At 44.2% G+C, this 27,793-nt stretch overlaps 1 protein-coding gene across 1 annotated transcript in view; it reads left to right on the forward strand.

Annotated features, from left to right (window-relative positions):
• LOC118396417 (pleckstrin homology domain-containing family A member 7-like) overlaps nucleotides 1-27,793 on the forward strand; it is a 182,609-nt gene that overhangs the window by 86,030 nt on the left and 68,786 nt on the right. The window contains exons 4-5 of the mRNA XM_035790610.2: nucleotides 16,824-16,907; nucleotides 25,717-25,831. Coding sequence (XP_035646503.1) covers nucleotides 16,824-16,907; nucleotides 25,717-25,831 — 199 coding nt within the window. The remainder of the gene's footprint in view (nucleotides 1-16,823; nucleotides 16,908-25,716; nucleotides 25,832-27,793) is intronic.

The following is a 27,793-nucleotide window of genomic DNA, read 5'->3' on the forward strand; positions in this document are numbered from 1 at the left end:
AACTGTGCTATTTTGTGTGTTTTTATGCAATTGTCTAACTTATTTTGTACATAAGGTTGCTGCTAACGTCTCTTATGACCGAAAATAGCTTCTGGATATCAGAACAGCAATTACTCACCTCAAACAAAGATTTTTTTCTTTAATGAGTCTAACGCGAAGGATATACGGTTTCACCGGGTCAGGGCTGAACGACGACATGGATAATATTCGTTTGGCTGGGTTTTCCGTGTATCGACAGAACAGCTATGTCTGGTAAAATGAGGGGTGGGGGTGTGCGTCTATTTGTCAATAACAGCTGGTGTGCAAAGTCTAATATTAAGGAAGTCTTCGAGGTATTGCTCGCCTGAGGCAGAGGTACTTCATGATAAGCTGCAGACCACACTATCTACCATGAGTGTTGATCTATATTTTTCGTAGCCGTCTATTTTCCATGACAAACCGATGCTGGCACTAAGACCGCACTTAACAAGCTGTATAAGCCATAAGCAAACAAGAAAATGCTCATCCAGGAGCGGTCCTCCTAGTGGCCGGGGACTTTAGTGCAGGCAAACTTAAATCCACTTTAACTCATTTCTACCAGCATGTCACATGTGCAACCAGAGGGGGGGAAACACTCTAGACCACCACAGAGACAGATACTTAAGCTCTTCCTTACCCTCCATTTGGCAAATCTGACCATAATTCTATCCTCCTGATTCCTGCTTTACAACCAAAAACTAAAGCAGGAAGTACCAGTGACTCGCTCAATATGGAAGTGGTCAGATGACGCGGATGCTACGCTACAGGACTGTTTTGCTAGAACAGACTGGAATATGTTTCAGGATTTATCCAATGGCATTGAGGAGTATACCACCTCCGTCACCGGCTTCATCAATAAGTGCATTGATGATGTCGTCCCCACAGTGACCGTACGTATATATCTCAACAAGAAGGCATGGATTACAGGCAGCATTCGCACCGAGCTTCAGGCTAGAGCTGCCGCTTTCAAGGAGTGGGACAGTAATCCGGACGCTTATAAGAAATCTCGCTATGCCCTCAAATGAACCATTAAACAAGCAAAGCGTCAATACAGGACTAAGATTGAATCCTACTACACCGGCTCTGAAGCTCGTCGGATGTCGCAGGGCCTGAAAACTATTACAGACTACAAAGGGAAACCCAGCTGTGACCTGCCCAGTGTGATCACGCTCTCGGTAGCTGATGTGAGCGAGACCTTTAAACGGGTCAACATTCACAAGGCCGAGGGCCAAGGGCCAGACGGATTACCAGGACGTGTACCCAGAGCATGTGTGGACCAACTGGCAAGCGTCTTCACTGACATTTTCAACCTCTCCCTAACCGAGTCTGTAATACCCACATGTTTATTATCTGTGCTTAGTCACTTTACCCCAACCTACATGTACAAACTACCTCGACTAACCTGTACCTCCACACACAGCCTCATTATTTTATTGTTTCTTTTCATTTTTTACTTTAGTTAGTAAATATTTTATTAACCCTATTTAAAAAAACAAAACATTATTATACATTTCACGGTAAGGTCTACACCAGCTCTATTCGGAACTTTTGATTTGATTAAACTGTTATTTTATTTTTAGTTTAAAAAATGTTTACCTTGCGAAATTCATCTTTTGAAATTGACATACCAAAAGTAATACAACACAGCTTTGGTGACACCCCTATCGTAAAAACAAATGATTTGACAGCTTTGAACTTTTGAAAATCATTTTACGAGCAGAGTGGAACTTATGGGCTATTACTGCTATTTGACAAACTATACAGAAATATAAAGTTGAATGCCCCTTCACCTAAAATGAATGTATTAAGACATTTGTTTTTTGTCTACATTTATTGTCCATAATTGTCGCTGTTATACAATAATTGTGCCAGCCCATATCATGCGACTTGAAAGGAGTTGAGATGCGTTCCTTACGTTAGTTGTAGTAGTAGTTAGTCGTACTGTACTGTAGTTGTACTGCCTAGTTGGACTGTATATTTGGCTGTATTGCAGTTTCTTGTAGCTACATTAAAGTGATGGATTGAAATTGTGCAATTATGCACTTTCTTTCTACTTACCCAGAGTCAAATGAATTAATGGGTACCGTTTTTATACAGTACCAGTCAAAAATGTGTACACACCTACTCATTTCAGGGTTTTTCTGTATTTTTTAAAACTATTTTCTACATTGTAGAATAACAGTGAAGATCTCAAAACTATGAAATAACGCATAGGGAATCATGTAGTAACCTAAAAAGTGTTAAACAAATCAAAATATATTTTATATTCTTTAAAGTAGCCACCCTTTGCCTTCATGACAGCTTTGCACACTCCTGGCATTCTCTCAACCAGCTTCATGAGGTAGTCACCTGGAATGCATTTAAATTAACAGGTCTGCCTTGTTCATTTGTGTTATTTATTTCCTTATCAATGCATTTGAGACAATCAGTTGTGTTGTGACAAGGTAGGGGTGATATACAGAAGATAGCCCTATTTGGTAAAATACCAAGTCCATATTATGGCAAGAACAGCTCAAAGAAGCAAAGAGAAACGTCAGTCAATCCAGACAATTTCAAGAACTTTGAAAGTTTCTTCAGCTGCAGTTGCAAAAACAATCAAGCGCTATGATGAAACTGTCTCATGAGGACTGCCACAGGAAAGGAAGACCCAGAGTTACCTCTGCTGCAAAGGATTAGTTCATTAGAGTTACCAGCCTCAGATTGCAGCCCAAATAAATGCATCACAGAGTTCAGGAAACAGACACATATCAACATCAACTGTTCCAAGGAGGCTGTGTGAATCAGGCCTTCATGGTCAAATTGCACTACTAAAGGACACCAATAAGAAGAAGAGACTTGCTTGGGCCAAGAAACACGAGCAATGGACATTAGGCCAGTTGAAATCTGTCCATTGAGTCCACATCATTTTGGGGGGGGGGGTGGTTTCAACTGCCGTGTCTTTGTGAGACGCAAAGGGATGATCAAACTGATGATCTCCACGTGTGGTTCCCACCGTGAAGCATGGAGGAGGAGGTGTGATTGTGTGGTGGTGCTTTGCTGGTCACACTGTCAGTGATTTATTTTAACCAGCATGGCTACCACAGCATTCTGCAGCAATACGCCATCCCATCTGCTTTGCACTTAGTCTCACCATCATTTGTTTTTCAACAGTGCAATGACCCAAAAAACACTTCCAGGCGGTGTAAGGGCTGTTTGACCAAGAAGGAGAGTGATTTACTGCTGCATCAGATGACCTGGCCTCCACAATCACCTGGCCTCAAACCAATTGAGATGTTTTGGGATGAGTTGGACCGCAGAGTGAAGGGAAAAGCAGCCAACAAGTGCTCAGCATATTTGGGAACTCCTTCAAGACTGTTGGAAAAGCATTCCTCATGAAGCTGGTTGAGAGAATGCCAAGAGTGTGCAAAGCTGTCATCAAGGCAAAGAGGTAGCTACCTTTGAAGAATCTCAAATATGAAATAGATTTTGATTTGTCACTTTTTTGTTTGTTGCTTACCACATGATTCCATACGTGTTATTTAATAGTGTTGATGTCTTCACAATTATTCTACTATGTAGAAAATACAAAAAAAAACTTGAATTAGAAGGTGCGTCCAAACTTTTTTCTGGTGCTGTATCTCTGTGTGCGGTTTGAACGTAGTTTCTGGAGCCATCGCTAACTAGCGTTAGCGCAATGACGACGTATACAGGAGCCGCTAGCATGCTGAGGTGCCTACTGACTGTGGTGATGCCTTTTTAATGTGATGAAAAGGCCAACATATAAACCTGCCTGCTGCTGTTGCTAGCCTGGCTCCCACTGTATTTGACTTAGGGGCGGCAGCGTAACCTAGTGGTTAGAGCGTTGGACTAGTACCCGGAAGGTTGCAAGTTCGAATCCCCTGAGCTGACAAGGAACAAATCTGTCGTTCTGCCCCTGAACAATACCGTTAACCCACTGTTCCTAGGCTGTCATGGAAAATAAGAACTTGTTCTTAACTGACTTTCCTAGTTAAAAAAAGTTGTAAAAAATCCTTGGCAGGGTTGTGTGTGTGTGTGTGAGTGATTGTGTGCACGTTCACTTGTATGTGTACATGCAGTTTTACGTGTGTGTGTGTGTGTGTGTTGTAGGCTACATGTGTGTACATGCTGTATGTGGTGTGCATGTGATGGTTGTGTGTGGAGGCTTGTCCACACACAACTACCCGCCTCTTGAAATCAATCGGTGCCTTTTTAACAATAGTTCAAAGTCTGCGTTGAAACAGTTTTCTTTTGGAGGAGAGTGCTGGTGTTCAGAGTTCTCAACTTCTGATGACACCGGAGCCTCTTCATCTCTTTAACAAAAGCCAGCATGTGGGATGGAAGGAGAATTATTAGCTGTATTATTCAGAGCCTACATAGCAGCTCCACTCAAAGGGCTACTTTAAATGTCTGTCTTTGCCACCACGTACGCAGACACCCACATCGCATTTACACACGCCAACGTACACACACACACACACACACACACACATTGATACCCACATCGCATTACACACGCCAACTTATATATATACACACACACACACACACACACACACACACACACACACACACACACACACACACACACACACACACACACACACACACACACACACACACACACACACACTGATACCCATACAAACGAATGCCACACGCATACAGACGTATATATGCACCAACAACAGTCCTCCTTTCTCTCCCTCCCTCCGTCCCTACATCTGTCCTCCGCCCTGCATTTCAAACACATTTCATCTGGAAACCTTTAAATAGACCTGACCTTTTTGACTGAACACACACACACCCACTCACCAAATAGATGTTTTGAAGCAATCTGTCTTCCTCAGCGCGTAGGTCTCGCAAACCTGCCAGCTGTCTCACGCCAGTAGATACGGAGACAAATGTCTCCACTTAGGATTGGATGAGACGTCAGTGAGGAGAGGAGGCTGTATCCCGAAAGGTACCCTGTTTCCTATTTAGTGCACTGGTCAAAAGTAATGCACTATTTAGGGAATAAGGTGCCATTTGTGACGTAACCTGCTGTTCAAAAACAACATATTTAGCCTTTGATACGCTACATGACCAAATGTATGTTGGACACCTACTCGTCAAACATCTCATGGCAAAATCATGGGCATTAATTCATATGGAGTTGGTCCCCCCCACTCTTATTGGAACGCTTTCCACTAGATGTTGTAACATTGCTGTTAGGACTTGCTTCCATTCAGCCACGAGTATTTGTGAGGTCGGTCACTGATGTTGGGCGATTAGGCCTGGCTCGCAATAGGGGTTCCAATTCATCCCAAAGGCATTCGATGTGGTTGAGGTCAGGGCCCTGTGCTGGCCAGTCAAGTTCTTCCACACCGAGCTGACAAACCAATTCTGTATGGTCCTCCCTTTGTGCACAGGGGCATTGTCATGCTGAAACAGGAAAGATCCTCCCCCAAACTGTTGCCACAAAGTAGGAAGTGCAGAATCGTCTGAATGTCATTGTATGCTGTAGCATTAAGATTTCCTTTCGCTGGAACTAAGGGGCCTAGCCCAAACCATGAAAAACAGCCCCAGACCATTATTTCTCATCCACCAAACTTTACAGTTGTCACTATACCTTGGGGCAGGTAGTGTTCTCCTGGCATCCGCCAAACCCAGATTAGTTTGTCGGCCTGCCAGATGGTGAAGCGTGATTCATCACTCCAGAGAATGCATTTCCACTGCTCCAGAGTCCAATGGCGGCAAGCTTTACACCACTTCAGCCGACCCTTGGCATTGCGCATGGTGATCTTAGGCTTGTGTGCGGTTGCTCGGCCACAAAAACCCATTTTATGAAGCTCCTGACAAACAGTTCTTGTGCTGATGTTGCTTCCAGAGGCAGTTTGGAACTCGGTAGTCAGTGTTGCAACCGAGGACAGACGTGCTAAGCGCTTCAGCACTCTGCAGTAACTTCTCACTAAAAGACACATGACAGCCCGCTTGGAGTCTGCCAAAAGCCAACTAAAGACTCAGATCATGAAAAACAAGATTCTCTGGTCTGATAAAACCAAGATTGAAAGCTTTGGCCTGAATGCCAAGCATCACTTCTGGAGTAAACCTAGCACCATCCCTACGGTGAAGCATGGAGGTTGCGGAGACTAGTCAGAATCAAGGAAAAGATGAATGGAGCAAAGTACAGAGAGATCCTTGATGATATCTTGCTGCCGAGCACTCAGAACCTCAGACTGGGGTGAAGGTTCACCATCCAACAGGACAACGGCCCTAAGCATACAGCCAAGCCAATGCAGGAGTGGCTTGGGGACAGGTCTCTGAATGTCCAGCCAGAGCCCGGACTTGAACCCATGCAGCAATGCTCCCCATTCAACCTGACAGAGCCTGAGAGGATCTGAAGAAAAGAATGGGAGAAACTCGCCAAATACAGGTGTGCCAAGCTTGTAGCGTTTTATCCAAAAATACTTGAAGCTGTAATCTCTGCCAAAGGTGCTTCAAAAAAGTGAAGGGTCTGAATATTTATTTAAATGTGATATTTCAGTTTTATTATTATTTATTTATATAAAATAGCCCAAAAATCTACAAACATGTTTTTGCTTTGTCATTATGGGGTATTGTGTGTAGAAAAAAAACTATAAGGCTGTCTGCTTTCTTTCTCTCTCTCGGAGGACCTGAGCCCTAGGACCATGCCTCAGGACTACCTGGCCTGATGACTCCTTGCTGTCCCCAGTCCACCTGGCCGTGCTGCTGCTCCAGTTTGATTTGATTTCACGTTAAAAAAAAATGGATAATAAGTCTGAATACTTTCTGAAGGAGGGGGTGTAGAGTTGAAGTCGGAAGTTTACATACAATTAGGTTGGAGTCATTAAAACTTGTTTTTCAACCACGCCACAAATTTCTTGTTAACATTTAAGTTAAAAAACTATAGTTTTGGCAAGTCGGTTAGGACATCTACTTTGTGCATAACACAAGTAATTTTTCCAACAATTGTTAATAGACAGATCATTTCACTTATTCACTGTATCACAATTCCAGTTGGTCAGAAGTTGACATACACTAAGTTGACTGTGCCTTTAAACAGGTTGGAAAATTCCAGAAAATTATGTCATGGCTTTAGAAGCTTCTGTTAGGCTAATTGACATCATTTGAGTCAATTGGAGGTGTACCTGTGGATGTATTTTAAGGCCTACCTTCAAACTCGGTGCCTCTTTGCTTGACATCATGGAAAAATCAAATGAAATCAGCCAAGACCTCAGAAAAAAATGGTAGACCTACACAAGTCTGGTTCATCCTTGGGGAGCAATTTCCAAACGCCTGAAGGTACCACGTTCATCTCTACAAACAATAGTATGCAAGTATAAACACCATGGGACCACGCAGCCGTCATACCACTCAGGAAGCATACGTGTTCTGTCTCTTAGAGATGAATGTACTTTGGTGCGAAAAGTGCAAATCATCCCCACAACAACAGCAAAGGACCTTGTGAAGAGGCTGGAGGAAACAGGTACAAAAGTATCTATATCCACAGTAAAACAAGTCCTAAATTGACATAACCTGAAAGGCTGCTCAGCAAGGAAGAAGCCACTGCTCCAAAACTGCCATAAAAAAGCCAGACTACGGTTTGCAACTGCACATGGGAACAAAGATCATACTTTTTGGAGAAATGTTCTCTGGTCTGATGAAACAAAAATAGAACTGTTTGGCCATAATGACCATTGTTCTGTTTGGAGGAAAAAGTGGGAGGCTTGCAAGCCGAAGAACACTGAAGCACGGGGGTTGGCAGCATCATGGGTTGGGGGTGCTTTGCTGCAGGAGGGACTAGTGCACTTCACAAAATAGATGGCATCACGAGGATGGGAAATTATGTGGATATATTAAAGCAACATCTCAAGACATCAGTCACGAAGTTAAAGCTTGGTCGCAAATGGGTCTTCCAAATGGACAATGACCCCAAGCATACTTCCAAAGTTGTGGCTAAATGGCTTAAGGACAACAAAGTCAAGGTATTGGAGTGGTCATCACAAAGCCCTGACCTCAATCCTATAGACAATTTGTGGGCAGAACTGAAAAAGCATGTGCGAGCAAGGAGGCCTACAAACCTGACTCAGTTACACCAGCTCTGTCAGGAGGAATGGTGCAAAATTATCCAAACTTATTGTGGGAAGCTTGTGGAAGACTCACTGAAACATTTGACCCAAGTTAAACAATTTAAAGGCAATACTACCAAATACTAATTGAGTGTATGTAAACTTCTGACCCACTGGGAACGTGATGAAAGAAATAAAAGTTGAAATAAATAAATCATATTATTCTGACATTTCGCATTCTTAAAATAAAGTGCTGATCCAAACTGACCTAAGACGGGGAATTTTTACTTCGATTATATGTCAGGAATTGTCAAAACTGAGTTTAAATGTATGAGGCTAAGGTGTAATGTAAATTTCCGACAGAGAAATGGACAGCGGTTCATTAATTACGGGCCTGTATTCAGTCTTGTAGGAGTGCTGGTTTAGGATCAGTTTTGCCTTTTTAAATCTTATTGAACTTACGGACAGAGGGGACTTTATCCTAGATCAGTATTCTTACTCTGCGACGCTTTGTGAATACGGGCCCTTTTCTTCTCTGTAAATTTCATCATGACAAAATGGGAGAATGGACTCAGACTTTATCAACAGGCATTTGCACAATGTTGTCCAGTCAATCTTCATCTCGCGTCACTAATGACACCAGAGCCTCTTATCTGCATGTGTAGGAACTTAAAGCAGAGAGCCGCCAGACAGAGAGCAGTGTGCAGCATGGCCTGCGTCCCAAATGCCACCCTATTCAGTGCACTGCTTGAGTTCACAGTTCTGCTTGAACCATGCACTGAAGCATTTTCACAGGTTGACACTTGTATGAACTTTTTAGCCTCTCTCTCACTCAGTGATAGGGGTTTTGATATAGGATAAAGCTGGTTTCTCAGAGGGAAATGCATACTGTACTGGATGAGAAAAAAGGAAACCGTTTTAAGCCAAGGCCTATTGTAGGCGTATTTTAAGAAAAGTGTGTGTGTGCGTGCGTGCGAACAATAACAGCCATTTGCTGCTGTCCTGACAGGACTCGGTACAGAGCCCCTGACAGAGCACAGCCCTTCAATAGCACCGCTAACCAAACAACACAGCAGCCTGCTTTTACAGTAAACACACACACTCGGGAGACTTGAATTAAGTCTGAAATGGGAGCAGGTTAGGAGAATGTAGGTTAAATACTGGTTTTTAGGTTGTGTTAGTTATAGGGATGTGACAAAGGGAGAGGAAAAAAAATTACATACAAAAAATGCTTAAAATTTCATGTGAATTCACATGGCAGCTGTGCTGCTGTCAACTGTCTCACAGTGCGTCACTTTCAGATAGTACAGGGACAATGCTTAATCATCATTGCTGTACCTCAATTCCATCTCGCGAAGTTTGGATTTCCTTCTCATTTACAGTTTAAGTCGAAAGTTTACATACACCTTAGCCAAGTACATTTAAACTCAGTTTTTCACAATTCCTGACATTTATTCAGAGTACAAATTCCCTGTCTTAGGTCAGTTAGGATCACCACTTTATTTTAAGAATGTGAAATGTCAGAATAATATGATTAAATATTTCAACTTTTATTTCTTTCATCACGTTCCCAGTGGGTCATAAGTTTACATACACTCAATTCGTATTTGGTAGCATTGCCTTTAAATTATTTAACTTGGGTAAAATGTTTCGGGTAGCCTTCCACAAGCTTCCCACAATAAGTTGGGTGAATTTTGGCCCATTCCTCCTGACAGAGCTGGTGTAACAGAGTCAGGTTTGTAGACCTCCTTGCTCACACCCATTTGCAACCAAGCTTTTAGCTTACTGACTGATGTCTTGAGATGTTGCTTCAATATATCCACATAATTTTCCATCCTCGTGATGCCATCTATTTTGTGAAGTGCACCAGTCCCTCCTGCAGCAAAGCACTCCCACGACATGATGCTGCCACCCGTGTGCTTCACAGTTGGGATGGTGTTCTTCAGCTTGCAAGCCTTCCCCTTTTTCCCTCCAAACATAACGATGGTCATTATATGGCCAAACAATTCCATTTTTGTTTCATCAGACCAGAGGACATTTCTCCAAAAAGTACAATCTTTGTCCCCATGTGCAGTTGCAAACCGTAGTCTGGCTTTTTTATGGCTGTTTTGGAGCAGTGGCTTCTTCCTTGCTGAGCGGCCTTTCAGGTTATGTCGATATAGGACTCGTTTCACTGTGGATATAGATACTTTTGGACCTGTTTCCTCCAGCATCTTCACAAGGTCCTTTGCTGTTGTTCTGGGATTGACTTGCACTTTTCGCACCAAAGTATGTTCATCTCTAGGAGACAGAACGCGTCTACTTCCTGAGCGGTATGACAGCTGTTTGGTCCCATGGTGTTTATACATGCGTACTATTGTTTGTACAGATGAATGTGGCACCTTCAGGCGTTTGGAAATTGCTCCCAAGGATGAACCGGACTTGTGGAGGTCTACAATTGTTTTTCTGAGGTCTTGGCTGATTTATTTTGATATTCCCATGATGTTAAGCAAAGAGGGACTGAGTTTGAAGGTAGGCCTTGAAATACATCCACAGGTACACCTCCAATTGACTCAAATGATGTCAATTAGCCTAACAGAAGCTTCTAAAGCCATGATGAAGTTTTCAGGAATTTTCCAAGCTGTTTATAGGCACAGTCAACTTAGTGTATGTACATTTTTGACCCACTGGAATTGTGATTGGACTTGTGGAATAGTTTGTTAACAAGAAATTTGTGGAGTGGTTGAAAAATGAGTTTTCATGACTCAACCTAAGTGATTGTTAACTTCTGACTTCAACTGTAACTTCTCGGAGTATTGACATGCAGGACCGCTGCTGTCGCTTGATTTTCTCTGCCATTTTTACAACTGTTAACGATGATGACATAGTGGAGGAGCGTCATCTCAAAAATAAATGATTCCTCGACTCCTGACTCCTGGTGTCTACTGCACTTTCTGAGTGTCAAGATTCGATTCCGCTAGGACTCCACTCCTAAGTTTCAGTATTTTTGGATTGGTGGAGAGTGATTTGTTGCCATACTTCCGAGAACACAAACACTTCCATCTTTCTTAGCGAGCTAGCGAGGGATGGAGAGCGACGGGAGGGGCACCGTATAGGCATGTCGGCCACCAGGCATACAGTCAGAACCGTGCACTAGGCCTGTCTATTGGCAGTCAAAACCTGTATCTTTCAATGAAATGCTGTATCTCGCAATTTCCTGAATTGCAATGTCAAGCAACTTCAGTCAAGCAACTTCAGTCAAGCAACTTCAGTCAAGCAACTTCAGTCAAGCAACTTCAGTCAAGCATGCCCTATCATCAATGAATAGGCTAGGATATTGAGATGAGCGAGATGCAACACTTCGCTCTCCCAGTCACACACAGTATCTGCGCAAGTGCACGGGTTCGTTTCACGCTGTTCCGTGCAGTAGCCAGGGCACCAAAACAGGAGAAATTGAACTTCGCGCTGCAGCGCTCTTAGTAGATGCGGAAATAGACTATGCTGTTTACGTTCTGCGTCTACATAATGAAAAACATTTGTTTTTCTGTTATGGATTTTACTTGACAATAAGGATCTCAATTTTGTTTAAACGTTCACAGCACTACTTAGTGAGCAGCGCTTGCTGATGTTAGATGGAGACTACTACTACTACACAAACACATGCCTTTGCACACACACACATTCTAAGAGGTTAAGTCATCTGCACTGGGATGGGGTGGGCATAGTAGCCAAGTAACCAACATTTGTTTACATTATTGTTTACCTCCCTTGGTGTGCCAATTAAGACTTGAGTGTCCATACGTACCTCCTCAGCACTGTAGGTAGATACCACGCCGTACATGGAGAGGGAGGAGCTCAGCGCTAAAGCCAGTGTGGAGTGGGTTATTTCTCTCAACATGCGGGGTGGTTTTTGAGAGAAAGCAGACATTTTTCTTAGAGGGATGTTATCTGTTATGACGCTTCACCTGTGTCTCTGTTTAGGTACTCCCACAGTATGTTCAAAGCCAGATAATTAGAGTTAACATTTATCTAGTCTTACTTAATACCCCAAACCAGAAATCAACAGAAACAACCCAAAATACCAAACAGCTGCCCATTAAAAAATACCAGAAACATCCAGATAGTACTCTAAACAGCTACCCCCAAAATACCAGAAACAACCCAAAATAGCTACCCTCAAAATACTGGAAACTGCTCGAAACAACCCCAAAATATCCAAATCAATTGTTCATTGGTTGCCTACATAGATTTGCAGATGTTATCTCAGGTGCAGCGAAATGTTTGTTCCTAGCTCCAGCAGTGCAGTAATATCTAACAGCCCACAGCATGATGCTGCCACCACCATGCTTCACTGTCCTCCAGATGTGACTCTTGGCATCCAGGCCAAACAGTTCAATCTTGGTTTCATCAGACCAGACAATCTTTTCACTCATGGTCTGAGAGTCCTTTAGGTGTCTTTTGGCAACCTCCAAGAGGGCTGTCGTATGCCTTTTACTGAGGAGTGACTTCCGTCTGGCCGCTCTACCATAAAGGCCTGATTGGTGGAGTGCTGCAGAGATGGTTGTCCTTCTGGAATGTTCTACCAGCTCCACAGAGGAACTCTGGAGCTCCGTCAGAGTAACCATCGGGCTCTTGGTCACTTCCCTGACCAAGGCCTTTCTTTCCAGATTGCTCAGTTTGGCCGGGTGGCCAGTTCTAGAAAGAATGATGGAGGCCACTGTGTTCTTGGGACCTTCAATGCTGCAAAAATGTTATGGTACACTTTATGCTTCGACACAATCCTGTCTCTGAGCTCTATGGACAATTTCATTAACCTCATGGCTTGGTTTTTGCTCTGACATGCACTGTCAACTGTGGGACCTTATATAGATCGGTAATGTGCATTTTACAAATCATGTCCAATCAATTGAATTTACCACAGGTGGACTCCAAGTTGTAGAAACATCTCAAGGATGATCAATGCAAACAGGATGCACCTGAGCCCAGTTTCGAGTTTCATAGCAAAATGTTTTCTGTTTTATTTTGAATACATTTGCAAAATGTTTTTGTTTTTTTAACTGTTTTTGCATTGGCATTATGGAGTGTTGTGTGTAGATTGATGAGGAAATTGTTTATTTAATCCATTTTAGAATAAGGCTGTAACAAAATGTGGAAAAGGGGTCTAAATACTTTCCCAAATGCACTGTATGTTAGACATCACACTGCCAGGTCTTTGACCTCCTGCCTATAGGCTCTCATCATTGTTGGTGATCAGATCTACCACTGTGTCATCAGAAAATGTTATGGTGTTGGACTCGTGCTTGGCCACACAGTCGTGGGTGAACAGGAGGGGAATAAGCACGCACCCCTGAGGGGCCCTGGTGTTGAGGATCAGCATGGCAGATGTGTTGTTGCCTACCCTCACCATCTGGGGGCGGCCCGTCAGGAAGTCCAGAATCCAGTTGAAGAGGGAGGTGTTTAGTCCCAAGGTCCTTAGCTAATTGATGAGCTTTGTGGTCACTATGGTGTTGAACACTGACCTGTAGTCAATGAACAGCATTCTCGCATAGGTGTTCCTTTTGTCCACGTTGGAAAGGGCAGTGTGGAGTGTGAATGAGATTGTATCATCTGTGGATCTGTTGGGGCTGTATGTGAATTGGAGTGGGTTTAGGATTTCCGGGATGATTGTGTTGTGAGCCATGACCAGCCTTTTCAAAGCACTTCAAGGCTACCAACGTGAGTGCTACGGGGTGGTAATCATTTACCTTCGCATTCTTGGGCACAGAGACAATGGTGGTCTGCTTGACACGTGGGTATTACAGACTTGGTCAGGGGGAGGTTGAAAATGTCAGTGAAGACACTTGCCAGTTGGTCAGCGCATGCTCTGAGTAATGGTAATCTGTCTGGCCCTGCGGCCTTGTGAATGTTGACCTGTATAAAGGTGTTGCTCACATCAGCTACAGAGAGCGTTATCACACAGTTATCTCGAACAGCTGGTGCTCTCATACGTACTTTAGTGTTGCTTGCCTCAAAGTGAGCATAAGAGGCATTTAGCTCGTCTGGTAGGCTTGCGTTACTGTGCAGCTCACGGCTGGGTTTCCCATTTTTTGGTCTGTAATAGTTCGCAAGCCCTGCCACATCCGACGAGCGTAGTAGGATTTAATCATAGTCCTGTATTGATGCTTTACCTGTTTGATGGTTAGTCTGAGGGCATAGCGGGATTTCTTTTAAGCGTCCTGATTAGAGTCCCGCTCCTTGAAAGCGGCAGCTCTAGCCTTTAGCTCGGTGTGGATGTTTCCTTTCATCCATGGCTTCTGGTTGGGATATGTACATACTTTGGGGACGATGTTGTCAATGCACTTATTGATGAATCTGGGAACTGAGGAGGCATACTCCTCAATGCCATTGGATGAATCACAGAACATATTCCAGTCTGTTCTAGCAAAACGTGCTAGCAAAAGTTCCTGTAGCGTAGCATCCGCATCATCTGACCACTTCCGTATAGATTGAGTCACTGGTACTTCATGCTTTAGTGTTTGGTTGTAAGCAGGAATCCGGAGGATAGAATCATATTTGCCAAATGGAGGGCGAGGGAAAGCTTGTAATGCTTCTCTGTGTGTGGAATAAAAGTGGTCTAGAGTTGTTTTTTTCCCCCCCTCTGGTTGCAGATATGGGCCCTGAGACTGGCACTGGTTGTTTACAAGTAATACACTGAGGTCATCCCAAATCGTTGCAACATTACATTTGCTGTTGAATTTGATGGGGATCTGTGACCACGTCACCATTGTAGCTCATGGCTGAAAAATACTGTAGAGGGTGGGTGCTACTGCCATCCCCCTGGACAGCACTATTGCTAAATGACTATAAAATGATTAATTCCTGTTCAGCCAATATCGTTAATACTTATGTTTATTTGCATAGACAGAAGTACAGACTTTTCTAAGATAATTGTCTATGCTAAGGTAGACCCTCTGGTTGCAGATATGTCCCTTGACACATACTCATATCTAGAGCATAGTGCGTATTTTCCTGTGTGAAACAGAACTCTGCTTGTGTCCCAAATGGCACCCTATTCCATATTTAGTGCATTACTTTTGGTGCCATTTGGGATGCAGACTCTGTCAAGACAACTAACAGCACAGCAGCCTCTTCACACGTCCCTGTGTGTATTGGACCAGAGTGCTTTTTTTCCTTCCTTAACCAGGAAGTGAGCTCTCAGCTGTCACTCCACATCAGCTCCGACAGGGACAGGAACAGGGACGGCAGCAGCTCAACTACAGGGATTTTGACGGAGGGAATATATTGGGAGGGTGTTGCGCGATGTGTGCCCTATAAAGGCTTGTTTTTAAGTCACTTGAACTGTGTCCCAAATGTCAACCTATTCCCTACATCGTGCACTACTTTTGCCCAGAGCTCTATTGGCTTGGCACTGGTTTGAAAGTAGTGCACTATATAGGGCATGGGGTGCCATTTGGCATACAGCCTTGGTGGTGTACGCAGGGCCTAACTGATTACATCCTAACCCCTGGAAGAAGAGGAATGGATTAGAGCGTCCTGGTACTCTGGGATATCTATGGACGACGCGCTGCCTATCGTCAGCGATCTCCGTAAAGATCCAAATCTGCCTTTATGTTCTGAAAGGGACTGACTTAACCCACATAGCAAGCAACAGCAAGACGTGTTGAAGACTTACTGAACTTAGTATGTATGTGTGATTGGCTTTGCGATATCAGAAGATGCTACACAAATGTCTTCCCTAGTTATTTTGAGATGTCAACACTCGCTGGTTCGGATCCCCCGAGTAGACTGGATGGTGGATCTGTTGATGTGCCCATGAGGGGGGCACTTCAGCATGATTGCTCCTGTGTGCTGCTCTGGATGGGAGCCTCTGCTAAATGACTAAAATGTATTGCGAATGTCGAGCGGCTTAACTGCAGGTGGATTGTAATGTTTAAATTTTTAAAAATTTAAATAAAATAAAAACTTCACTGATTCACTTTGCATCAGTTACACTACGAGTGATTTGTGTTTCATAAATGGAACACTTGTCATCAGCCTTATCATATAGGCAGTCAACTTTGACCGTGACTTCAATTTTCCAACTCTGCAAGCTCCCACGAGACGAGTCGAATGTTGAAGACTGTATATAGTTGGAAAACATTGGGTGCCGTTTGCCTTCAAAGTTTTTCCAAAGCAAAGCGTTATTGACCAGCCCCCCTGCCACCACCCCTCTTTGTTTATCACCTTGGCAATGGCATTTACACCCCTGATAGAGGGCCCTGGTGTGTCCCAAATGGCACCCTATTTCCTATGTAGTGCAGAAGTACATATCGGTAATAGCCTAGGGACGCAGGCCCCACGTTGAAATCAATGGAGGCCTGGCCTGACCTCTCTCTTTCTCTTTCTCTCTCTTTCTCTTTCTCTTTCTCCCTCTGTGTGTGTGTGTGTGTGTCTGAAATTTAGTGCTGAGCCTGACACTTTAGGGCCAGATCATACGAGCTGTCCAGGACGGGGGCCACCGCCACCCCACACATTCTACACAGGCCTGAGAAAGTCAGGGGGGGGTGAGACTAGGGGGTTATTTGGTGCTTGAAACCCACTACGCCCCTAGAGAATGATCCGCTTGTGTCTACATGTGAGCGGAAGGGAGTGAAAATCCAACGCAATGACCACCGACTGATTCGATAGCCAGGGATGCTAAATTTGTTCTACTCTGTTTGTTCCCCCTCTCTCCTCCTACCTCCATTCCCTCTCTCTTCTCCTCTGTTCCTCTCATAGCCATAACCAGAGGACCACGACGTTCCGGCACCCCGTGACGGGACAGGTGTCTCAGGAGAACGTTGGTTTTATCCTCCAAGAAATGTGAGTGACGAATCTACTTGTATCTACCCTTTGTGCGATGACAACTTTTGGTTCTCCGAATATCGGTGGAATGCTAGTTGGTAATGGTCAATAACAGACCTGTGGCCTCTTGGGAATGTACATCTATTTGTAACTACGAGTGTGCAAACCTCGAACACAGCCAATGCCGAGCTTAAGTATCTATATTCATGTGTATTCATTCAGCGTCTCAGACAAATATCAATCTTCAAAGTAAATCCAACTGTGTATTTTTTCAAGACTGTAGATGGGAGCCTAGGAATTGTGGCGATGGCCAGATATGTCAAGGTATATGGAGCAGGGAAACAATCTATGGATGAATGGAATAGTGGTAAAAAGCCAGTACTGCTGGGAAAGCTGACATTTGGGAAAGTTGGCTTAGTTGGAGTATAGATATGTAGTAGTTGTTTGGTGTATACAGCATTGGGTGTGGAGTAAAAGGCAAAGCCAGTGTTCAGAAACTGAGATTATGGAACAGTGGTATATTAACCCACATAGGATGTTCTTTCTCTCAGTCCCTTTATGGATCATCAAGGTTGGAAGGGTGGACTATGTGCCCTCTCAAATGTCCAGAGGCCAGGTCTCCAGATTCCACTCTACCCTTAGCTGGCCTCTACCAGGCCATCTTAACCCTGACTGTGTGAACCAAATGGCACACTGTCAGTACAGCTATGATTTACCACCCTAACTGCTCATGAGTTGTGACCTACAAACTCTGGTATATAAGTCTAGTGTTATAGGCACATGATCTGCACATCTTGAAACCCCCAGTTTAGCTCAGAGTACTGGTGTGGGGTGTCACAACGCAGCGCATCTGTCCATCTCTTGCTCTAATTTCTCTTTCTCTCTATGCGTTCTTCTGTCTCTTCTCTCTTTTTTTGTTGCTCTGCCCTCCGAAATTGTGTGCAAGGAGATTCTGGAAAAGAATGACCAGGTTTTTCTTAATTCCTGGTTGCATCATTCCCAGATGGAAGATACCCTCCCAGCTTATCCCCTCCAGATTCTGAGAATCCTCCGACCAGGATTTCTGAAAAACCTGTGAACTTTGGGAAAGGAGACGAGCACCATTGGTAGAATCTTGTAGTTGGTTTTACTGAAGATTTTCTATTATATTGATAAGATGGTCGAGTGACCGCTCTAACAACGGGGCGGCAAGTAGCCTAGTGGTTAGAGCGTTGGACTAGTAACCGGAAGGTTGCAAGATCGAATCCCCGAGCTGACAGGATAAAAATCTGTCGTTCTGCCCCTGAACAAGGCATTTAACCCACTGTTCCTAGGCAGTCATTGAAAATAAATATTGGTTCTTAACTGACTTGACTATTTAATTAAAGGTAAAATAAATCAAATGAAACTTCTATTTGATCAAATAAGCCTCACATAGAAAATTTGCAATTCAATTTGACACTCATTAACCTCTACAAATTTTCCTCACTTCATGGTCTTATTTTTTGTGGACAGATTTTGGACAGTCTCTCTCTCTCTCTTTGCCTCTTCCTCTCTCTTTGCCTCTTCCTCTCTCTTTGCCTCTTCCTCTCTCTTTGCCTCTTCCTCTCTCTCTTTGCCTCTTCCTCTCTCTCTTCGCCTCTTCCTCTCTCTCTTCGCCTCTTCCTCTCTCTCTCCGCCTCTTCCTCTCTCTCTTCGCCTCTTCCTCTCTCTCTTCGCCTCTTCCTCTCTCTCTCCGCCTCTTCCTCTCTCTCTTCGCCTCTTCCTCTCTGGTTGTAGCTTGTCAGAAGTCTTCAGTCGTCCTGTGCTCTAACCTTTAAATGGGGGACCAAAGATGAGTGAATTTAGACTACCTTTGGTGAGAAAGTGCCAGTTGTCCCCCTCCTGTGTCAGGGTCCAGCACTTTGGCCCAAGATGACACAGATTGGAAAGGTTGTGCACAGTCATTCCATGAAAAAGATTTTGGATTTTGTGCCTCAACACAAAACTACAGTGGACAAGCATGAGTTCACGCAGAACTTTCTTATTTCTTGAATATCTCATTGCATCTACACACTGCCCTGGCTGCTTGTCAACGTAAAATCTAAACAGCTGTGGAGCAAATAACACGGACACCACACACTCGCCAGCGTAGAGCTCTGTTCTCTACCTCGCTCCATGTCTCTCTCCAGTCTGTCTCACTTTCTCTCTCTGGTAGTCGCTCCATCTCTCTCGTTCCCTCTCTTGGATCTAGCTCACTCTTGCTCTCTCCTTCTGTCTGGCGAGAACAGGAGAGCACATTCCCCTGCTATGTTCTGATGGATCCGTCTCATTAACGGCTACAGTATGTGGGCGTGGAGGCTTATTTGAGCCGCGCAGATAATGTGTCACGGCCACTCAGCATGCACACCCTCTATCTAGCACTGCATACAGAGGAACAGGCCAGAGGTGTGTGCGTTGTGTAATGAGTCTCAGTGCAGCTGCAGCCTTGAAAGCGTTTCGGGGGAACTAGGCTATAATGCCGCAGCCATGAGAATTGTGGGATACAATGTAGCCTAGCACTACCTGTAGTTTGGTGAGCGATTTTAAAATCGCTGCATTCAACAAAAGTGGGTCAAGCTACCACGTAGATCACAGGCGTTGCTGTCTTGCTCTACACTAGGGCCAGTCCAGGGTTCTCTACACTAGGGCCAGTCCAGGGTTCTCTACACTAGGGCTAGTCCAGGGTTCTCTACACTAGGGCTAGTCCAGGGTTCTCTACACTAGGGCTAGTCCAGGGTTCTCTACACTAGGGCCAGTCCAGGGTTCTCTACACTAGGGCTAGTCCAGGGTTCTCTACACTAGGGCCAGTCCAGGGTTCTCTACACTAGGGCTAGTCCAGGGTTCTCTACACTAGGGCTAGTCCAGGGTTCTCTACACTAGGGCTAGTCCAGGGTTCTCTACACTAGGGCCAGTCCAGGGTTCTCTACACTAGGGCTAGTCCAGGGTTCTCTACACTAGGGCCAGTCCAGGGTTCTCTACACTAGGGCCAGTCCAGGGTTCTCTACACTAGGGCCAGTCCAGGGTTCTCTACACTAGGGCTAGTCCAGGGTTCTCTACACTAGGGCTAGTCCAGGGTTTTCCGTCAGGAAAATGTGGTGCCGGACAATGTGACCGGGAAGATTTTAATTTGCCGGCCATTTCAGAAATGTATTGGACCTAATCTACATTGGGTGCACAACCCACTAGGGTCGACCACTCACGGTGCTCAGAATGACACATCACGTTTAGATTATGGTAATTCACCTTAACAGAACATGCAACTCATGTAATGAAGCAGCCAATAAAACCACATTTTCAAACATTTGCTCAAAAGTCATTCCCGGGGAAACACCATTCTAAACAGCGCACCTGATAGCAGGTGACAGAGATGAAAATCTCTGTTAGAGGGGAACTCTAAAAGATGCAACCACTAGGATGAGTTGCTAATATGACCAGGATTGTTCCTTTGGCTTCTGGACAACGAAAGAAAGTTGATATGAAAACCAATAGAACAGGAGAGAAATGCTGGTTTCCTTCCCCACCGTTGCACTTGAATGACGAATGGGAGGCTTCAATGACCATTTGAGAGATAAAAATAGTAGATATTTCAGATATGACTGTGGCCGTATCTTTGCTCCAGCATATAAAGCCAGCAGATCTGCATTGAGGCATTCAGGGACTGTTTGATTGAATGTGAGAATGGGCAAAACGAGTGACCTTAGAAACTTTGAGCGGGGTATGATCGTCGGTGCCAGGCGCCGGTCCCAGTGTCTCAGAAACGGCCGACCTACTGGGCTTTTCACGCAGGACAGTGTCTAGCGAATTACCGAGACTGGTGCGACAAACTAAACATCCAGTCAGCGGCAGTCCTGTGGGAGGAAACAGCTCATTGATGAAAGGTCGAAGGAGAATGGGAAGAATCAGGCAAGCTAATGGCGCAGTACAACAGTGGTGTGCTGAACAGCATCTCGGAACGTCCAACTCGTTGGTCTTTGAACACGTATGGGCTATTGCAGCAAACGGCCACACCGGGTTCCACTCCTATCAACTAGAAACAAGAAGAAGCGCTCCAGTGGGCACGCAATCACCAACACTGGACAATTGAGGAGTGGAAAAACATTGCCTGGTTCCACGAATTCCAGTTCCTGTTGCGTCATGTTGAGGGCAGTCAGGGTGTAAGCAGCATGAGTCCAAGGACCCGTCCTGCTTGACGTCAACGGTACAGGCTGGTGGCGGTGGTGTAATGGTGTGGGGAATGTTTTCCTGGCACACGTTAGGTCCCTTGATACCAATTGAGCAATGTTTCCTTGCCCCAAATAATTCTGGCTGTTCTGGAGGCAAAGGGGGGTACGACTCGGTACTAACAAACTGAGTGTAAAAGATGACAGCACAGACCCACAACATTTTAGGCTTAGTTCAATATGATGTGGAGACTGCTGATGAAGTGCAAATTACTTCACATAAGACATTCAAATCTGGACCTCCAAGCCAGTTCCACCACTGATTTTTATTCCTCCCCTCTAATCAAGGACTGATTTAGACCTGGGACGCCAGGTGTGTGCAATTAATCATCAGGTAGAAGAACCGAAAACCAGCAGGGATCTTGATATCCGGGCTCAGACGCCTGGTATAGTCTTTAGATCACATATCCTTGTTCCAGCACTGCTTTTGATAGAGGCACCACCTAACAGATCACCATCAAAGCCAAGTTGAAACCTCATCTAAGGTCTTATAATATTGCCTTGGGGAGACTGGCGTCTAAAGGGAGACTGGCTGGGCCTCTCAGACCCAGGAGTTGCTAAAGTGTCTAGGCTTCACACTTTATAACAGGCCACACGTTTTTTGCCTCTTATTTTTATATCAGGCAGGATTGGCGTCTCGCGTCCGTGTCAGGTCTGTCTGCCTGCCTGCCTGTCTGCCTGCCTACCTGCTTGTCCGTCTGTCTGCAACTTCTTCTCTCTCTTCTCTTTCTTTCAATCAGTCTATTGCCCCTCTCCGTATCTCAAACAGTTATTTGCAGATTCTTAACCTCTCTCTCTCTCTCTCCTCATTGCTATGGTATCTGGTGATGATGGGCAAAGCTACGCTAGCAATGTGATGACTCGCTCACAAGAGGGATCGCTGACCCTCCGGGCAGGGCAATGCTTTTGTTGACTGTCGCCATGGCAGCGACAGGGTGGATTTCAAACACCTGGACCACAGGCAGACAGGGAATGGGGAGGGAGAGCAGAGAGCGTGTTTCCACCTCCGCAAGGCCCCACGCTGAGTATTTATACACACGCTTGCTCTCTGGATAGGTCAGGAATGGGGTCGTGGGATGACTTTATGTGGCGATATTGTAATACTCCAGAACCAAAGAGGCATTTTGAAGCCGGTTGTTGTCTCCTTTTAATGTGATGTTCTACTGGATGTCATAAGGTGAATGCACCAATTTGTAAGTCGCTCTGGATAAGAGCGTCTGCTAAATGACTTAAATGTAAAATGTAAATGTTCTATACCTTCCCCTAAACTACTCTGTACAATATCTATATCACGTCCCCCAAACACACCAGAACATGAAACAAACATTGCCACTGTCTGTCCTGATGACTTCCCCTGTTTGGGTGCATTACACTACACTACAAACGTGACCACAGTGCTTTTCTCCTCGCTGCATGTCAGTCTGGCCCCGAAGGGAGGCGGCAATGAGAGCCAAAGCCCAGGTCCTTTTTATATCTGGTTATCATTTTCTATATTTGAAATTGCACCCTGGTTACTGTCGTTTCCTACTAGCTATTCTGGACTTTTGCTAAATAACCAGCTAACAAATAAAAAAAAAAAAGGTTTTGGAGGAAATGACAACACCTTAGGGAAGTTGAAAATAAGCCACAACTTGTGGGAAAGAACATCCCCTCAAGGCCCTTTATTCCAGGGTGACAACTCTCAGGAGGCCCAGAGTGATGATAATAACCAATGTGCTGAAAAGCTGGCTGTCGCTGCCTAGATTGCCTGGCAGAATGCCCTTCGTAAGTGCCAGTCATTGGTCTGTGTCCCAAATGGCGTCCTACTCCCCATGGCACTACTTTTGACCAGAGCCCATAGGGTTAGGGTAAAGGTTAGGGCTCGGCTCAAAGGTAGTGCACTAGGGTGCCGTTGAGTATGCACTCCGTAAGTGTTTTCTTCCCCTCTCATGACGACAAAGTAAATGTCTGAGTCAGAGATGGAGGGGCGAGATCTGTGTTACATGGTTTCTGTACAGCGAAGCGCTGAGGAATTCTGTGTGTGCAGAAGGAAAGATTTGACTATTTGTTTCTTGTGTTTATGGACATGAAGGGTTTTGTGGGTCTCCTTGTGCATTTGTAGGTTTAGTTTCAGTGAATATATTAGTTTCTGTTTTACATCGGATAATGAAGTCGTATTTTCTTTTGATGTTTTTTGTTTTGCCTCCATTTCAGTCACTATTATTGACTGAGCCTTTAGTTTTTAACACTTATCCTCTAGTTTTAGTAGCTTCAAAGGTTTTGCTGATAGTTCATCTAAGGCAGTGGTATTCAAACTGTTTTAGCGGGGGCCCCATTTTCTTCCTGCCAGAATTTCTGGTGTCGCCATTTATGCCCTCCAAGAATTACTGGCGACCCCACCCAACCACACCTCAAATCTAATGACACAACCTTAAAATGGGTACATTCAGATTTTTAAGTAACACAATTTTCAATTAATTGTATTTGAATCTCTTATCAAAATAAAAAATAATACTATTGTATTTGAATACCACTGATCTTAAGGCTAAGCTATAATAGTTTTGCCTTTTAGGTCATAATGAATAAGATTGTATGGACCGATTCGAGATCAGCACTCTTACTCAAAGACGCTTTGTGGATAGGGGCCCAGAGCGCAGTGCATTGTGGGAGGAGGTGATGATTTCTCTCAGGTGATGGCCTAGTTGGCTAGCCGCCCACAACGTCGCATCACTTCCTGACAGATGAGTTCGCTCTATCCATATCCTGTGAGAGAAACCCCAGAGCAGTGTCTGTGTGTCTATTTGTAACATGAGCTGGTCAGTATGTGGTAGGTAATCCTTTCGAATGCTGCTTTTTTTGAAAGATATTATGTCGTAGAACTGCAGAAGTGTTCCACTGAGGGACCGAGTTTTGAAATCAGTGGAATAAGACTATGATAGCTAAGGAGATGGATAAGATTCTGGCCTTTGATCGCAAAATGCAGAGGGAGTCGAAAAGAGAACACACAGAAGGCTGTTGTATAATACATCTGTCTCTGGATTACATCTTCAAACTAAGGGCAACCATGGCATCCGTGACAGAGAGGGAGAAGCGTGCATCCATGTATCCATGTAAGATAATCTAGCTAGCTACCTTTTTCAGATATTACTCATTTTAAACTTTGTCACAAAGTTGTTTTCATTTCAAGTTAGTTGTCTGGCTCGCCAGCTAACGTTACATGTCTGTGTAGTAATATTATTTGTATCCCAGAGCCATTTGCATAAGCTAGTTATAGCCTAATGTTAGGTCGCTAACATTGAACCTGGTTGGTTAGCTACCTGTAGATTCATGCAGGTAATTAAGGTTATGAGTTGGGATTATGTTTCATTGTTTAGCTAGCTAGCTACATGTCTAAAAGACTGTACTATGCAAGTAACCATTTCAATAGAATGTTCATGATGTCACTACGACAACTGTTGATAGAAGTAGCTGGTAAATATCATATCGCTCTGACTATCTACTCCGATTTCAGAGCACTCTCTTCTGAGTGTGCCAGAGTGCAGAATAACTGACACATTTGCGAACCCTCAACACCCGTTGAATATGGACGGTGTCAGGAAACGTTGGCAAAGAAAGCGCAATTAAATTGTTGCAGCAGTACAATTACAGCCACCAATGCATCAGAACAGCCTAAACAGCTCTGCTAGGGTGAATAAAATGGTCAGAGTGTGCTGTTCTCTCATTTGTGTCTGGAAGTAGCTTGCCACCATTAGCCAGTTAGGTGCTTGACTGCTGTTATGAGGTCAGATCAGATCAACCCTATCTAGCGTGAGCTAGATTTGCAGAGTTTGATGAATTGCACTGCCCCGTGGGTAACCTTTTGCGTTGGGAGTGGCAATTTATACTTTCGACTTCAATTGAACTTCCACTCCTGTCCACACAGGGGTTCGCATTTGCCCACCTCCCGTGAATTGTGTCCTGTGGATGCAGTGATTTCGGAGTCCGTGGGCACATGTGCAGATTGGAGCGGACGTTCGATATTGCTTCTTTTTGTTTCAGCGAACCTAGCGGATGACGCGGTGGGTGGAAATAAGGTTTAAGGTTAGAGGACTCCTGTCAGAGGACAATGAAGAGCCTTTTAGATTGATTGCTTTCTGATGAAGTCAACCTGTGCTCTGACTTTTAGTAAAAATGATAAATTATTAGTCATGCCCATATAGTTATTGATATCGAGTGCAAGGATTGCTAACTTGGGCCTGTGTTCAATAAGCGTCTCAGAGGAGGAGTGCTGATTTTTAAGATCAGGTCCCCCCCTGTCCATGTAATCCTATTCATTATGACCTAAAAGGCTAAACTGATCCTAGATATCAGCACATGTTAGGAACATGGGCCCTGAGGCTTGAAAGAGAGCTGTTCTAGTGAAAGTTCAGACATCTCCACAGAACACCATTCTGTCCTTGGCCTCAAGGGTGTGTGTTCAGTCTACGGAGTCCTCTACCGGGTGTCTCAATGACGCTCCATGTACACAAACACACACCTACACACACACACACAGTTTGTCTCTCTCTCAAGTTGTCTTAATACACACACGCGCATCCGGTCATGTCTGCTCTGTGTGACCCTGAGCTGCTGTCTCTGTTTCTCACCAGGCCCGGCGGCCGCATGTCAAACCCCCAGCAAGCCGACTTGAGGCCCTCCAGCACCATCAGCGAGGCTTCCACCGCCGTCACCACTTCCACCGTGGACACCACCTCGGGGTCAAAGGTCAGTCCCAAAACCTTATTGATTTATTCTCTCCCAATCCTCTTCAATTTGACATGACGTTTTGAGATGACGTTATGTTTTTGAAGCGCAAACGATATGGAGCGTTTCTGTTTCTATCCTGGCCTTCCTGTATTATACCTATGCTAAAAAAATGTATTCTACTGAGCCATTTACTTGTCTTTAATTATTTCTTATTGTAGCATTGTCAAGAAGGAACCCGTAAGCATTTCGCTGGACGATGTCTACCATGTGTGTCCCTTATACAGTGGGGCAAAAAGTATTTAGTCAGCCACCAATTGTGCAAGTTCTCCCACTTAAAAAGATGAGAGAGGCCTGTAATTTTCATCATACGTACACTTCAACTATGACAGACAAAATGAGAAAACAAAATCCAGAAAGGATTATAGGATTAGGATTTTTAATGAATGTATTTGCAGATTATGGTGGAAAATAAGTATTTGGTCAATAATAAAACTTTATCTCAATACTTTGTTATATACCCTTTGTTGGCAAACAGAGGTAAAACGTTTTCAGTAAGTCTTCACAATGTTTTCACACACTGTTGCTGGTATTTTGGCCCAATCCTCCATGCAGATCTCCTTTAGAGCAGTGATGTTTTGGGGCTGTTGCTGGGCAACACGGACTTTCAACTCCCTCCAAAGATTTTCTATGGGGTTGAGATTTGGAGACAGGCTAGGCCACTCCAGGACCATGAAATGCTTCTTACGAAGCCACTCCTTTGTTGCCTGGGCGTTGTGTTTGGGATCATTGTCATGCTGAAAGACCCAGTCACGTTTCATCTTCAATGCCCTTGCTTATGGAAGGAGGTTTTCACTCAAAATCTCACGATACATGGCCCCATTCATTCCTTCCTTTACACGGTCATCAGTCATCCTGGTCCCTTTAAAGAAAAACAGCCCCAAAGCATGATGTTTCCACCCCCATGCTTCACAGTAGGTATGGTGTTATTTGGATGCAACTCAGCATTCTTTGTCCTCAACACGACGAGTTGAGTTTTGACCCAAAAAGTTATCTTTTGGTTTCATCTGACCATATGACATTCTCCCAATCTTCTTCTGGATCATCCAAATGCTCTCTAGCAAACTTTAGACGGGCCTGGACATGTACTGGCTTAAGCAGGGGGATACGTCTGGCACTGCAGGATTTGAGTCCCTGGCGGCGTAGTGTGTTACCTATGATGAAAATTACAGGCCTCTCATCTTTTTAAGTGGGAGAACTTGCACAATTGGTGGCTGACTGAATACTTTTTTGCCCCACTGTATATTACAATAGCATTGTCTATCGACGACGATTGACTGCCTTTGTTGATGGTGACGACATCGTGACGGACGATGGATGTTTTAGTCTATTTGAACTTGACTGGCGCCGCACAATAACGAACAGAGTCTCTTAAAGTAAAGTGGTGATCCTAACTGACCTAAGACAGACATTTTTACTAGGATTAAATGTCAGGAATTGTGAAAAACTGAGTTTAAATGTATTTGGCTAAGGTGTATGTAAACATCCGACTTCAACTGTATATCCTCTATAACTATGGCAGTAAAACTAGTTTAGTTTACCTTTTTAGGTACAACTTAAAAATGTGTATCTACTGTATGGCGGTGGATAGAAATGAGCTGGCTGTGGCAAGCTACTCACCATCAAACCCCAATGCCTGCTCTCTCACGTTGTGACCTAGGGCTGAGTAATGTTCAACCAGCAGCTCGTAGAGCGCCCTCTTCAGGAAACCCATTGAACACACCTACTCTGTCCAGTGTTTATTTTCTTTTTTTTCTTTCTTTAAAAAACAAACTATTTTCTTCATTGTAGAATCATTAAGAAGACATCGCAGCTAAGAAATAGCACTAATGGGGATCATGTAGTAAAAAAAAAAGTGTTAAAGATATCAAAATATATTTTAGATTCTTCAAAGTCGCCACCCTTTGCCTTGACAGATTTGCA

This window comes from Oncorhynchus keta, chromosome 17 (assembly GCF_023373465.1).
Source record: "Oncorhynchus keta strain PuntledgeMale-10-30-2019 chromosome 17, Oket_V2, whole genome shotgun sequence".
NCBI lineage: Eukaryota > Metazoa > Chordata > Actinopteri > Salmoniformes > Salmonidae > Oncorhynchus > Oncorhynchus keta.